Raw genomic sequence first — 16,364 nt, forward strand, 5'->3', positions numbered from 1 at the left:
CCAAGGTTAATCAATATGTGGAAGATGCAAGTTTTCCAGTAAAAGAGCATGATTTTCCCTAGAATAAAGTAAAAAAAAGTGTATATTGTAATTTATGGAAAATACAGCCATGGTAATAAAAAGTCAAGCCCATCCTCACCAGAAGAACAAGCATATATTCTGCGTAAGCTGCTTGTTACAACCCCAGTGGCTGTTGTAATTATAACAGTATTAACACAACTACAATAACTTAAATTCAACTGGGCTACTTACTAGCTACTTCAGTCTCAAATGAAAACAATGGGGATCTTCAGAGGAGAGCAGGCTTAGCAGATAACTGCAGTCTATTCCCTGACATGGCGTCACCTGACATTGAGGCCACACAGTTCAGGCGGTGTGAGCTTCTTTTTCATCACAGTTTAATATACACTGTTTTTTGTATAATTATTTATTAACTACTGTAATAATTCTTGGTTAAGATATCCAGCTTCCTGTGGCTTTACTTGTACAATACTTTTATAATTCAGTAATCAGTAAAATTAAAGTTAAATTGCTTCTGAAAAAAGTGACAAGTAATTGAAACTAATTACTAAATTTCAGTAACTTGCCCAAAACTATGTACCATAATGTATCACATTACATAAAGTAACATAACATAATGTAACATAACATACTTATTTTAATGTAAACAATATGTTTAATATTATTTAATATGTTTAATATCACGTAACTTATGTCGAGTGACTTGCGTGATACATTTAAGGTCATATATGTTGTTTTGGAAGTCAGTGACAAATGACTTATTCTGTGTGTGGTATCAGTGTTGAAAAATACATGATGCACTGTACAGTTATGAAAAATAATACACTCCACACTGTGCATTATACAGTACCTGCACTTTATATGTTTTTGTTTAATACCTGCACACTACATTATGAATTATCCTTCACATGAAGGCCCGTGGCAACTTTTGTAGTGTAATATGCTGTTGTTATAATGCATTATGCAGTATTCTTCATTATTATACATCATATACAGGAGGTTCAGAGAAAGTGCTACCCAGTTTTATTTTAGTGTTCACTAGGAAACTTTTTGGCTCTTTTCATATTGTTCCAGTTTGTCTCAGATACAGTTGCTGTGTCATGTTTTGGAAATAATTGGCCTGTAGTGTTTTTTAGTTTTCAACCAAAGCCTCTTTCAAAATAGGGACAGTGTGAAATATAAGTATAAAATATTTATATATAGACATTTGAGGACCACAAAAGGCATTTATAGCCCTGACAATTTAAGGACACTCCTTCAGCTTGTGGCCACAGATAGCCCCTCCAGAGCTTGAGTCGGTGGCTCAGTGTTCAAACTTGCAGAATTTAGTCTGAGTATATGTGCTGGTATAAATGGCTGCCTACAGCGAGATATTTTTAATCCACTTTATACATCGAGAAGGAGGTCCAATATTTGTTTATCTGCTCTTATTTATATTTTACTCAAATCCAAATCTAATCTGCCACTGCCCTGCTGAGTTTGACTGCATAAGTTCCTGCTTTGACAGTGACTCAAATCAAAGGGACAATTTATTTACGGTGAGTGCAAAACCAAAGAAGCGGTAAATAAAGGCAGCATGAAATCAAAGGTATGGGATCAGGTGGAAATAGGTATTTTCTTACTACACAGACCACTGTTGACCTGGAAAACACTCACACACACGCACCAAATACACACTCCACAGCTCCCGGGAGCGGACGCTCTCTTTATATCCTCAAATGCATACATTAAGATGGAGATGTACAGTTTTTTTAGTACAAAGAAATGAAAAAAACAGTGTGTAGACACATTAACAGGAACACCTGTATAATATAATGCCATCTATTGCAATCAGTCTCCAAAAAAGACTACCTCTGTGAAGATGATTTGGTAACCCTTTATTTGAAGGGATGTGCAAGACTGCAAGACTGGCATGACACATGTCATGAATATTAAAGGAGCAGTCTCCAAAATCAAAAATAGATATTTTTCCGCAGACCTTGTGAGCAGTTTCAAGTTGGAACTACTTTCTTTCTGTGGTAAGATATACCAGTTCCTACATGAAACTGTTCACAACAAGGTTTGAGGGTTATCTTGAGTAACCAAGTCATGATTTCTGGATGGAGACATTGCTGTTCAGATTTTCAAATGCCTTTTTTATACCATCTATTTCTTATCACCAGTATTCGGCAACTCGCACCAAAACTATGTAGATGGATAAATAGCACTACATGTAAGAGGAAGAATATGTATTTTTAATTTTGGGGTGAACTGTCCCTTTAAGCAGTCTTAATGAATGTTTATGATGGTTGTCACTAAGTGTCACTTTGTCAATAGTGTCCCTTCTATTGCAAAGTTGACATAATTTGAGCTGTATTTGTTATGTCCAAAATATATAACTTTAGTTAAGATCAAGGGAATCATTTATGACACCGTTTTACAATTGTAATGGTCTCATGACAGCCAATGTCAAAATCAACCATATATGACAGTATAATATAATGCCAACACATGGAGCTAAATAGTTTCTATGGTTGTGAATTAGGCCTGCTATGGCATGGTAATGGCAGGTTATGCTCTTTTGGTTGATCTCAAGTTGTCATAACAAGGACATCTCAATCAATGTCAACTTCACACATACCTGACCGAATAACACTTAATGACAACAGTCATAAACAATCATAGTTTATGATAGTTGTCATAACATGGTTATGATGGTGTTATGTCAGTCTTATGCACACCCTTTCAAATAAAGTGTTGCTGATGATTTTTATGAGATGTTATATGTTAATCTTGCAGCAGCATATTGTGTTGTGGTATCTGGACTGTGTTTTTGTTATGTTCTGCATTATATCTTACTGGTGTTCGTGTTATTGTGTCCACCTCAGAAGAATGCCTCTTGTGCTCCTCCTGTTCTTTATGTCCTCTTCGAATGAGACCCACAGAACATAAAATACATTAATTGAATATACAGTATATATATATACATAATTTCAAATATATCAAGCATCTGAAATCAGCAAATAGCACTTCCAGCTGGCCAAAACATTTCATATCAAAATATAGTCAATTTAGACAAGTATTCTGAATACATTTAATCACACATGAATTGATTTTAATTACAGAATTTAACTTATGTGACATACGGTAGATCTGTCCCCAGTTTCAATAATATTTCCCCCCCAATATAAATATCTCTATGTACTAAAGGAAAGACATTAAAGAAAAGAAAAAAAAAAAAACAGGATTCATTTGTAAAGATTCAAATGAGATCCAACATCTGTAAAATCACAAATGCTTCTTTTGCCAGATGGTGAGCTCTGGTCTGGGCGTGTCCCAAAAATATACAAGAGTATGAATAATGCATTGGATATGACTTATTTCACAGTGTATCTCTGGATGTGAACACACACACACACACAAATACTCGCGCACACACACACACTCTCACACACACATCAGTTCAGACATGGACAGATGCAGACATGCACACACACACACACAAAGTATAGACCATTAAAATGAGCCAGGGGTCCACATCTGCTAAATGCTCCCGGTGGTGTGTACAAGATGTGTGAGGTTCATTGACAAAAACTACTCTTCTAGTCTATGTTGGCACCACATAAAAAAACATAAGTTATAAGCTAAGTTGTCCAAAACGTCCACATTTCACATTTGACCTTCATTATCTGAGGAAAGACAGTCAACTCGTCTCTGTCGTCACATTCCAATAGACTTTTTTTTTTTCACAATGTCCGTCCTGTGTACAGTTTGTATGCAGAGATTTCAGAGGCTGCGGTCTCGTAAAGTTTCGCCCTGCCAAATGAGAGAAAGGTGTTAAAGGCTTGAATCCAATGGACGGTGTGGCCTGGCTCAACCTCTGTAAAGTCACGACTCTTCAGCAGCGAGCTGTCATTAAAGAAACTTGGCCGGAATATAACCCTGGACGGCTTCATAGCGAGGATAGTAAAGAAGATGAAGGGGCTGACTTTTGAAAGACCTTCTGGAAAGTCTAAATCAAGCCACAAAAGGTTTGAAAAATCTTCAAGGAGCTGTCCCTCTGCAGACCTGGTGTCAGATAAGAAAGACAAAAAAAAATGTAATGTACTTCAATGAATATTCCACTGCCCTGTTGATAACTGGTCCTCACAGGGGTTTTGATCTGTGATCTGTCCGTGAATCTGGCTGCGGTGGAGGTTTAATGCCGATGGTGTACCATGCTGCTCACTTGAGACTTCTCAGAGTTCTCACAAGTGTCTGCTGAGAGTCTTTCATAGTAGTGATTGGAGAAACTCTGGGGTGTTTTTTTTTTTTTTTTGTTGTTTTCTTTTCTTCTATATTTTCTTTTTTACTGAAGGTCAAGCCTGGTGTAAAGTCTGGGAGCCTCGTTGGTGGATGGACACAATGTTCTGATGTAGTGATTAGCCTCAGTCCCTTTTGTAACATGGATGTCAATGAACCTGCAGAGGAAATATACAAGAAAAAGATAAAAAAAAAAAAAATCACAACAAACAGTTGCTTCATGAGCCACTTTCAGATACGCACCTTGTTACATAAATGTGCTGACAAAGATGTCGGTCTTGTAATGGAATTAAGTGCCACTTTAAGTACCACTTTAATTTAAAAGTCATGGCAATTATAGGTCAAACGTAGGTGACGTTTCTTTTACACTTTCTGTATCACCACTCTGATACCGCCACAATAAGGGATATAGGTTAAGGTTTAGAGTTAAAAATGCAGAAAGCTGCAAAAGATTAAATGCACATGTTCTACCTTCATGAGACAAATGTAATACATTTATTAAATCACTTAATTATCATTGCTTATTAGAGTTGTATTAGAGTTGGGACAATCTCACTGAATATTGGTATCAGACTGAAAGTTATAAATGGATATCCAGTACCCATATTTTTTGTCTCCTAGAATTCTATGAGTTAAATGTTAAAGGTGGAACTTGACCATAACCCTCAGTAATGTAACACGAGACAAATGCAAGTCAGTACAGGCATCTGTAATTTTAGTATCAGATGACTAAGCAAGACATGCTGTTAAGTGTTAATGTATACTGAGAATTTGCTGGTATGCTGCAAGGTTATGTATTCGTCAAAATTGGATTGGTCATGACTCTCCTGATGTTTCATTTCGGTTTGAAAAATCCTTGAATTTATTTCCATTCGAAAGATTCTCATACATAAATAAGAACAGATCAGTCCAATTCTTGCATACCTGGCAGCCAGTCTTAGTTAATGTAGAAGATGAATCACAATTTGGGCTTCAGACGTTTGTGGCTGCATCAATATTGACTTGTAACTACTTTAAATATATGTATTTTTGTATGTATGTATGTAAATGTATGATTTATATTTTAGAGCTGTGACTTTTACCAGTTCCAAGATATGTATTAAATCACTGCTCACTGTGAGTCACTGTAAGTGTGATTGCATGTTTGTATGTGTGTACAGTGACAGTGTGGGCTCATGTGGACATCCTGCATACCTGATGCACTCTCTATTTTTGTGTTGGTTAGGTGTCATACATATTGCATACATGTCTGTTTCCCTCAGGTTGGAGGCGACTGGGTGAGAGGTAGGATGCTGTATATGATCATAGCAGCATTAGAGGAAGAATGGTGTAAATTTATGTATTCTGTGTTCACATTTACTTTTTGAATTTGTAAAATGTACACTTCACTTTGCAATACTACTAATAAAAGTTGTGAATCAAACCTGAAATTAAGTGGATTGGTGCATCTCTCGCGCTATAATAAAGGCTTTTTAATTTTTCTACTTTAACGCAGCAGCATGCCTTGGCTTTTTTTGGGAATTCGTTCCCCTTTTTTGGCAGACACTGATTGCCTACCTGTGCAATAGGAGCACCTGTTTTGTGTCTCATCACTGTCAGATCCAAGCAGCACTTCCTCATTATTTTCTATCAAAAATAAAATCAGTTTAATAAACCACAAATCACTGACTGAGCCAACTGTAATCTGTGGAGGATATTATCATTATTTTTTTACCTTCATAGTGCAGGACAAAAAAAAAACCAAAAAAAAAAAAAAAAAACCACAGTAATAATCAGACCAGCACCCCCTCCCTGTATTTTCAATTTTCATCTGTGCCAACTTCAGCAAAACACTTAACATACGGCATGTGAGCTAATTAAGAATCAAATGAGAGCCCCAAATTAACGTTTTGTCATTCTGCTTGTGCACTCTTAGGTATTATAAAACAGGCAACAGAGTTTCTGCACATCTCTTCACTTTTATTGTTAACTTTATCTATTAAATGATGGAATGAGATGAGAAATACTAAGAGGGGCTCCACTGTGAGAAGGTGGTGGGCCTCCCTAATGCTCAGGATGGTCATTAATTAAGGCTTCAACCAAGGCCAGGCTGAAAAATTAATCACGATAAAATATTTAATTTTGGTCGATAATGATTATTGATCATTTTAAATGACCTGTTTTTTCTATCACATTAAAACAATAACAAAAGGGATCATGGGGGTTCTTGTCTTTACTTTTAAACCACTACTATAACTGATGAAAATCTATCTGACATGGCATGGTTATATTAAAGTTATGGTTACGATCAGTCATCTGCATGACTTCCCTCTTCACTCTCTGGCATATCTTTTCCCGGAAGTTATAGCAACTAGCAACTAGCTAGCAACGGCTAGCAGGAAACACACAATTGCCACGAACAAATCACAGATTTCTCTGGGTTTGAACATTGTTGGAATCATTTGGGTGCAGAACTCAACAAAATGGCATTTTTAGACATTTTAATGCAGAAATGTTATTGCATTTTATAGGTTTAACCACTTATGTTGAATTTGACCACTTTATTTATTAAGGCGCACAGGTAACAGATAGAGCTTAAAAAAATCTTCCATACTGGCGAGCTGACCTATCGTTTCTTATTGTACGAAATTAAGTATCTGCCTTTACATATCACTACTGTTTTATTGCCCAGGCCTAGCTTCAACACCAAAATAGGTTTTAAAACTCATCAGTGATGAGAACAAAAACTGTGTCTCTTTTCCATAACAGTCTAAATAAACATTTAAATAACAGACTCATGCCAAATTGACAAAAAGCCATTACTTAGATATATAAAACAATTAATTTTACATATTTCGTGTCTTATAAGGGGCTTTATTTGAGGCCAGTTCCTGGAGCTCCACTTAGGCAAAATTTCCTGTCTTTAACAAAGAAAATTTAATGAATGACTCTGTAAAGGGACGGGCCAATGAGTGTACGTGCTTTTCCACGTGGAATACATTTCACCTCCTGTGAAATTCCACAGTTAATGACTTAATTTAGCCAATCATTCGATCATGAAACCTATTTGAATGATAATGCAACTATGCCATGAATATGTTATATGGATAAATCCATAAATGTTAATACATAAATGATCCAGGGTGACAGTGGACAAATGTGACACCCAGGACTGCCCATATAAATCATTCAGACACTTAAATATGAGTTGGCAAATCCACACAGAATTGCACAAATTCCCAGAGCTGGCAAATAAATATTTATGACGCCCCCAATTCCCCCTTTCTCCCTGTCCTTGGTAATTGCGCGTGATTCATTTTGTTTTCTCGGTGGAAGAGGGAAAATCAATCTTAGAATATTGGCTAGGAGACATAAAGCATGCAGATTCCAAATGCCTGTGGTTCCGCAGAATATAAAAGCTTCATGGACACTCAGTCAATGTTCTCGAGAGTGGAATCCAGTTTAATCTTGAATAGATTTCCTTGTTTTTTGGAGAAAAGAAAAATGTTTGTGGAAGTGGAGTTAACCTGCGAGCAGAGTGGGGCTAACCTGCTCCTGGCTCCAGTTTACCTGCTGACTTTTTTAATAAATGGATATCGACTTGGAGGAATGTAATGCAGGCATCTTAGATATTTGGCGTTTAGAGCGTGATTTAAAAAGAAAAACATAGCTTTTTCTTCCAGTTACTGCTATTGTCAAGAACATCCTCCCTTTCCTATCTGTTTTCTACCTCTGTCCTACAAGAAAGCCCGGGCACTTAAAGTAGCCGTCTCTCTTTGATGTAACAACAGTGGAGCTTTTCAGTTTCCATCCTTATGCATTTCAAAACTTCCAATAACACCCTTTGATTTCCCCTTTTTCTTTTTCTTTTTTGCATAGATACATCAAAGTGGCTGCACCCAAAGAAATGGAGGATTCTATTGTGTCTTCTCCAAGTCCTGGATGATCTTTATTTAAGCTCAGTGGTGAGAGCAGCACCGGATAAAATACATGATGAATAGACTCTAATGGCTCATTCATTGCAGGTCTGAGCTGCACTGAACCTTGATACATCTTAGAATTGAAGCATGACTTCTGCTGTTCATCAGGTTCCCCTTAAAAGTTCTTATTTATGCCTGGTGCAATCAGAATGTCTTTGGTTGCTTTTATGTCAGAGTGAACTTAGGCAGGGTTACACACAAATTAGAATAAAATATCTAATACTCACATACTTGCTGTTTTCCTGTGCATCCTACGACGGCTCCTTGGGCAAAGGCTGGAAAAGAAAAAGTAGAAGGTCAGCACTGAGGGAACAGAGGGCCAGCCTTCACTAACATTTTATTCAACCCTCCCTCAGCATATTGGCCTTGGACGCAGAGCAGCATATGTCCATTTAAAAGCACAGATGGCCTGTCTTCCAATTATATCTAAGGCGAGACGACGCGAGCTGAAGGTTATTTTGTTCTCTCCCTGTTTTTATGACCTCTGAGGACGCCGCTTCTCTCCTCGACCAGAAAATACGAGCGAGTAATGGGCACCTCATCATCCGCGTTAACGAGTGAGAGACCTTTTCTTTCTTCCATCAATGGCATCACACAGATAGAAAATTTTATCGTATTAGCTGTGGGGCGCGGTGATAAACAGTGTTCCACTTTGTTTCTCTGTGAACAACAACTTCTTGCCTCCTACATCCATCTTGAGGAGAACACATGAAAACACGCTGTTTTCCCCTTGACCGGAGGAAGAAAACAGCTCCCTTGCCTTCTTAATATTGGTGAATGAGCCACTTTTGTGTAGATAATGACTCGGCTAATCATAATCAGGAAGCTAATGGTCTGTTTAGCCAATCAGAGGAGCCAAGGCGAGACGGCTGTCTGGGCAGCGCATTGGCATTCCCAGCAGCCTCCGCTCTCCCCTCTCGGCTGTGCCAGGCTATCTGCAGCAGCGAGGCCGACTTGGTATTCCACTGCCCGCCCAGCCTGTCGTCCTGCGCTCTGTCGCTCTGTCTGTCCGACCGGCCGGCTGACTGGCCCCGGTGCTGTCGAAGAAATTCAGTCCTCTGAAGAGGCGCTGATCCATCACACCTCTCCAGCAGCATGTCATCTAAATGCTAAGTACTTCCACTGCATCTTTAAATCAAAACAAGAAAAGAAATGAGCACGGGGGGCAGGCGGTTGGAAGGGATAAAAGCTTATAAGGGCACAATAGAATCTGCAGAGCAAACCCTTAGCTTTTTGATTACATTCATTTTCGAGGGAGAGGAAATGTGGGAGAGGAGAGGAATGAGCATGAGAAACCCTGAGACCTTGTTATCCCTTCAAATGCATGAGGAAAAATGAGAAAGAACAGTTATTGATACACCCGACCCAAAGTTTCCTTCAAAGAAAATAGCATGTTCTTTGATTTCTCTCCAAAAAACATCATGAATGTAGCTTAGCTGCTCCCACAATGGGCTCCCCCCCTCCTCTCCCTCGACTCCCCGTCTCAGTCGGACTCTTTGCCGTATCGATTGGAGGGATTCTTCAAGTCGGGGCAGAGTGCTGAGGCGGCAGAAGCGGCCGGCACTATTAACTGCTCTTACTAATTAAAAGGGTAACAAGGTGAGTTCGGCCCCACGGGACGAGGCTGTGCAGGAGACGGAGCCGGCTGTTTGCCTGCCATGCACACCGGTAAACAGTGCTCACCGCCTATGGTGTTTACAAGACAGGAATCCAAGGACATCGAAGACATATTCATCTCCCGCTGGCACAAGGGATGAGCCAGATTCACAGATAACGAGTGAGAAAGAGGGCACACTAATAAGCGCTTTGCTAATTGCCTATGTTGCGGTGAAATTGAAACATTTGGACCTTGTCTCTGAGCTCGGGGTGCCCTTGTTTCATCATCACTTGTAAACACTGAGTACTGTGCATAAATGATAAAGTTTCCCAGTTCAAACGAGGTGCACTGCCTGGATCTTTGAGAGGGTGCCAGTGGAGACTGGCAAAAAATATTAAGGGATTCAATTAACTTCCTTCCTTATCATCAGCGCAACATATTTTAGGATCAAAGTATTTTTAAGATACAGTATGGCTCACATTACGCAAATAAAAACCCTCAGCCCAGGTTGCATTACAACTCCCAGAAATCTCTGTAGCTGAGAGGGGGGGGGGAAGCCACTGCAGGTACAGCAGACAGCTTGTTTGCTCAGTGCTCAGGGGGAAACAAAGCAGAGGCTGCATATTTGGTGGCACTTCAAGCCACAAAATTCTCACCAGCAGCAGCCCACCCAGCCATTATGGAGTGAGGCGCTGTGCCATCACTGCAGTAAGTAAAAACCTGTCCCCGGGGCCTCTCCTAACAAGTGGACTCCTGCACAGGACTTAGCTGGTTTCATCAGCTGGAGACTGAGGTGCCCATCATTACCCGCCACTAGAACTGCTGGTGTTATTAGGCTAACAAGCACGACTAAAGCCTACTGAAGACCCTGAGTGGATGCTTCACGGCCAGAGCATGAGCCTGATGTGCACAAACATCAGAGCATCCGAGGCAGAGCTGTCTCAGAGGAACAAAACCAACATTAGTTGCAAAGCATCTGGTTGCATTTTCTGCTTTACTTCTGGGGAGGCACCTGGAGAAATCAGGACTGATAAATTATTGGGAAATTTATATAATTAATTAATGAAATTAGAGCTATAATAATATTTGATTTTACAGATTATGTCGAAGAATTTATTTGAATTATTTTGCAAAAATGCTCTATGACAGCCAAAGTATATTTGTGGGGGGTTTTTTTGTTATGCAGTAGAAAAAATAAATAAATGAACATTTGAAGAGTCTGAACAGTTCTTTGTTTTTCTTGTAATAGTGATGTCAGATGTGGTTCAGTCATGTCACAGTCTGTCTAGTCACTTTTTGTTTTATGTTGGTAAAATCTTCCCTTATGTGTCTTTGTTGTCTTTACTTTCTGTCTTTGTCTGTTTTCCTGTCCTTTTGATTTCTGATTGTTTCCACCTGCCCCTGCTCAGCCTCCGAGTGTATGTAGCCTTGTGTCTGTTCCCTCCTTTGATGCCAGTTCGTCCTTGTCTGTATGTCTGACCTCCTGGTGTTCCTTGTGGACTTTTGCGTGGTGTATTTTTGTTTCCATCCATCCATGTTTGTTTTTGTTTTTAATTCCAATTTCTGGACTTTGAATACATGTAAGCCTTTTGCATTGTATTTTGAGTTTAATAACTATAACTGAACTGCACCAGTCTGCCTCAGTTGTCTGCATTTGAGTCCAAACCTTAATTTCACAAACAGGTCAGAGCCATGGAATATAAATAAATCCATCTTTGCTAACTAGATCTTAAATTTCCTTTTATCATTTACTGTCAGCTTAAACGCCAATTAAAAGCCAATCTATGTTTCAAAATTGAGATTGTTTACTGAAGTCAAAGTATCAAAATCATAATGTAAGAACAGTCTATTACAAGAAAATAAAAAAATCCTGCATGAAAAGCTATACCTTGCAGTGTGTTTCATAATTTTCACTGCATCCATTGAATTAATTTTTTACACTTCAGGGTGGAGGAATAAGCTGTAAACACAACACTGACATATTTTTACACATTCAGTAGACATGGAACAACATTAGCATGAATTTGTGTTTGTGGTATGGACGTCAGTTTCAATTAATTTTGCTTTCGATAGCCCAACAATCATGAACTGAGAACTAACTAGTACATTTTTGAACACGTAATGTGTCAATTCTATTTTGCTAGGGGCCTCTCTCGCATTAAAACTATAACAAAAGACGTAGTTTGATGATGTGAAGTGGCGTGGGACCGTGGGAGTTGTTATCTTAACTGTTAAACAACCACCATAACTGATGAAAATCCATCTGATATGACTCAGGCAAAAATCATGTTCATGCACAAGGTAATATTAAGGTTTTGTCATGTTACGTCTATGTGCACCGTCCACAGTTATCCATGTACGCATATGTCTGGGAATATATTCAGGCCGTGACAGAGACAGTGGATGGAGAGGCTTTGAGTGAGGAGAACACTGGACCGTATCTTCTTCTCCTCATGTGATTCTCAATGTGTTTTCTCACAGAAGTTCTGAATCATTTATTATTGCTTGTGCTACTACTAAACTGAAGTACACAGTTTACATTTCACTTAATTGCCTTTTTAGTTATTTTTATTTGCTGTGGTTAACAAATAAGTTAACTGTTGACCCTGAGGGAAATATCTGGCTCTTTAGCTGCTAAATGCTGCATTTCTTACAATGTAGTTGCTAACTTTTGGTGTCTGCTGTTGCTGGGCAAGTAGTGCTCAGTGAGTTTAACAGCTGCCTGCTGCTGGAAATGAGAGTAATGAAAGAAGAATTTATGGGCTTGACAACCAAAACAGTGAGCTAAAGAAGTCTGAAACGAAGCTAAAAAACTGATTGCTGAGGGGAGCTGCAAAATTCTGTGATATAAATCCCTATACTCTAAGTCACTACATTTGATCCACTGCTAGTAGAACAACTGTGATGTAGTGTAGCTGTAGCTATATACCATATATGCTTTACATTTTTGCTTAGCATTTTGGGGTATTTATATACTATGCTGACATTTCTATACTGTATAAATATCACTTAAGCTTCCATATTGATTTTCAGACCAATACTAGTGAATGGAAAGGCAAGGCTGCCTAGAATGAAAGGAAAAACATTCAAATTTGTAAAACACAGCAGCATGGTTTGCAAAAAGGTTAGCCATGATTTAAGCGTATGTGACTTGTAGTAAATCACGTAAAATATACTACACCACTGGTATTAGGTAAAAAGGGGGTCTTTCCTACATTCCCAGGGCCCTACGTTTCCAAGATCCTATGTGTCCAGGGTCCTGTGTTCCCCTGTTCTATAATGCACATAATGGGTCATTACATAGGACCCTGGGGACACAGGACTTTGCATAAGACATTGGGAACCTAGGACCCTGGGAACATCAGACCGCGGGGACGTAGAACCCTGAGAACATAGAACCCTGGGAACACAGATATGCTCACAGTAAAAGTATTAATGGCAAAATGTACTTAATTATCCAGAGCACAAATATATAGAGAATGTAACATTATTATAAATATTATATTTTTGATTTATATTATTAATATGTTAACATTGATCAGCATTTTAATATTCTTGTTGGAAAAAAATAAAGTTATAATGTTATTTTTAAGTATTTACATACTGCTTGATGTTTAATCTAAAACAATGCAACATATTATAGATTGTGATCATGTGTTTTATTCATAAAATCTTAACCTACACAGTAACAGGTAACTATAACTCTAATCATCGCTTTATACCACTGGAAACAGGCCCAGGGTTATTTTTAAGGGTGACAACAGAATTTTAAATGAGACAAAAATTATTTTGACTGGCTGCATCATTGGTAGCAGCACTAAATAATTTATAAAAAAAACCCACGAACAGAAGATCCAAAGGGCACACAGAGCATCAGAGCTTTGAAATAGGATGTTGCTAAGCACGCTTGAATGTGTCCTGTCCATAGACAGGCTTTCTGCATTACTTATTACGAAAACCCTGTGTTGAAATGTGGCCTATGGCTCTGACAATTTCACACCAGACGAAGCTGTGGAGACAAGCATTGTGCAGGGTAAAACACAAATGGCAGTTCAAAGCCTGGCAATGACAGAACTTCAAATAGGGGAGCAGGGTAAAGTACGCTGAAAGTGACAGCAGAAGGGACCACATTCACTCCGGGTCTCAGACAGAGAGGAGAGGAGGGCAACATGCGCCCGGCAAAGGCAAGCTGAAAAAAGAGCTCTTTTAATAGATGATGGCAGTACCAGAGGAAACAAAAACAAAGAAACAATGTAGTTGCCTTTTTTGGTAACGCCCTGTGAATGTACACCAAACGAAATATTAGATACTGTAAATGCAACCATGAAGCCTCCTGCGGTATGTTCCATAACGTGACACCTGTGATAACGCATATGGAAAATGGGTAACGGAGGGGTGGGCTCGGTTTAGCCGTTTCTCTCTTTTCTGAACATCTCTATCAATCTAACCTATTTCAATATATTTTCTGCATCAGTCCACACGCTATCTCCTCAAAGACTGATGATCATGTCACAGCATCTGACAAACAGATGAGTTGAAACCAAAGGAGTGCATTTTTCTTTTACGCTTGATAAATAGAACATCTGTAAATGAAACTGAAATGAAGAGTATATCCGCTTATTGAGCGTAACCTCTGTGTACTCTGTGTATGTTTGGCAGGGGCATGCGTGTTGTTTGAACGTCAGTCATTTTATAAATGTGCATCCCAGAGGCGAGGCGGCCTGGCTGCAGTATATTATCCCTGAGGATCCAGAGAGAGGCTGTCAGATACAATATGACAGGAGTACTTTAAGTTGGAGGTGGGCCAGATAAACATAAAAACATGCTTTTTTGTCTGATGTTCGTATTAAAGAAAGGATGGTGGTGCATTCAAGTCATTATATTAACCACAAATAAAAAATAATAGTCATTAACACTATATTTTAAGGGGTGTGCATAAGACTGTCATTACACTGTTATAACCATGTCATAACACCTATCATAAACGTGAAGCAGTCTTTATGAACATTTTTGACTACTGTTATTAAGTGTGATTTGGTCAACTATTACATTTTTAATGCAAAGTTGATATTGTGTGATGTGTCTTTGTTATGACAACTTGACATTAACCAAGACAACATCTACATTTTGGACTTTTCATAAAGATGTTTTTCATTAAGTTTTATTACACTGTCAAATGCATTTGTAATGGTGTCATGAATAATTTGCAGAACTTTCAATAAAGTGGTACATTTCAGACTTGTCACAAAGATGCCATTAAGTCATGTCCATTATGTCATGGGGCTAAGTCAGCTAGCTCCATGGCTAAACGAGCTAACTTGCTAACACCAGCTACAGATAACAGCCTACTGTAGTACAAGTAAAGTAGCTGTCTGACAATCAGCTAACTGTGTAAGCTAAATTACTCTGGAACTGTACTCTGTTGTCAAAATAGCCTTATAACATTTAATGGCACCTTTATGGTAAGTCCAAATGGTACTACTTTAGTTGAAGTCCAGGAAATTATTCATGACACGGTGACAAAAACATCTGGCAATGTAATAATCCTTAATGACATCTTTATGACAAGTCCAAACTGTACCCCTTTACTTGAGGTAAAGGAAAATATTCATGACACACTTATAATGGTCTCATGACAGCCTGCACCAAAACCAACCAGATATGACAGTTTAATGTAATGTTATAACATAAAGCTAAACAGTTTCTTTATGTTTAATAATGTCAATTTGTCATGACAAATATATTTACAGGTTAAGTTTGCATTAAAAATGACTTAATTTACTGAATGACACTTAACGACAATGGTCATATACATTCATAAAGGCCCCCTCATGTTCAACACAGCTGTCATGACATGGTTATGGCAATGCATGACAGTCTTACGCACACCCTTTCAAATAAAGTGTTACCTAATAGTCTAAGTTTACTGCACATTTTCATCTCTCCTGCCAGACGCTGCTCCAGTAAACTTTTACTCCAGTAAAAGTAAAACTCTGCTTCTTTCAACACAACACTGCAGAAATAGATTTTATTATTAGTTGTGCACGATCGTTGGAATTTACTTGCTGGTGCACAGAATTTAATAATTTCAACTGCAAATGAGACTGAAAGTCAGCAGAGCATTGAAAGACACGGTGCACAGCATGCATATCTAATATTTGAGAATGCTCTGGCCAGGTTTTTCAATGCATTCTGAAGATGCAAACATTTCTCTAATGACCTCCAGTCCTGATTTACTGGCTAATATTTTTTCACTGTATTCGAAATAAGACCATTTATAACACATCCTTTTAGTCACTGCCCATTTTTATTGCATGTAGAGCCTTGAGTACAAGGAGTTACTATTCAAGAAACAACCTACTTTACTTCTCTCATTATGCATTTTATTTAGGCTAAATGAATGCTGCTGGTCATAGCTACAGCATCTAATGAAAGTGATTTCACTGTCACAGACCACCTTTATCTAAAGATGGCATCACGCTGAGAATACAAATCTGTTTGCCAGA

At 38.5% G+C, this 16,364-nt stretch overlaps 1 protein-coding gene across 2 annotated transcripts in view; it reads right to left on the reverse strand.

Moving 5' to 3' along the window:
* Positions 1 to 2,445: 2,445 nt before the first annotated feature.
* tafa5l (TAFA chemokine like family member 5, like) overlaps positions 2,446 to 16,364 on the reverse strand; it is a 76,962-nt gene continuing 63,043 nt past the window's right edge. The window contains exons 4-5 of one of the 2 annotated variants that reach the window (XM_084721691.1): positions 8,493 to 8,536; positions 2,446 to 4,460 (exon numbers count right to left, since the gene is read on the reverse strand). In XM_084721691.1, the coding sequence (XP_084577817.1) occupies positions 8,513 to 8,536 (24 nt within the window). In that variant the 3' untranslated portion in view covers positions 2,446 to 4,460; positions 8,493 to 8,512. Of the gene's footprint in view, positions 4,461 to 8,488; positions 8,537 to 16,364 lie in introns of both variants that reach the window. The other variant, XM_084721690.1, reaches the window with a different exon arrangement.

The sequence above is a fragment of the Lutjanus erythropterus genome, chromosome 6, assembly GCF_056507025.1.
Source record: "Lutjanus erythropterus isolate fLutEry1 chromosome 6, fLutEry1.hap2, whole genome shotgun sequence".
Taxonomy (NCBI): Eukaryota; Metazoa; Chordata; class Actinopteri; order Lutjaniformes; family Lutjanidae; genus Lutjanus; species Lutjanus erythropterus.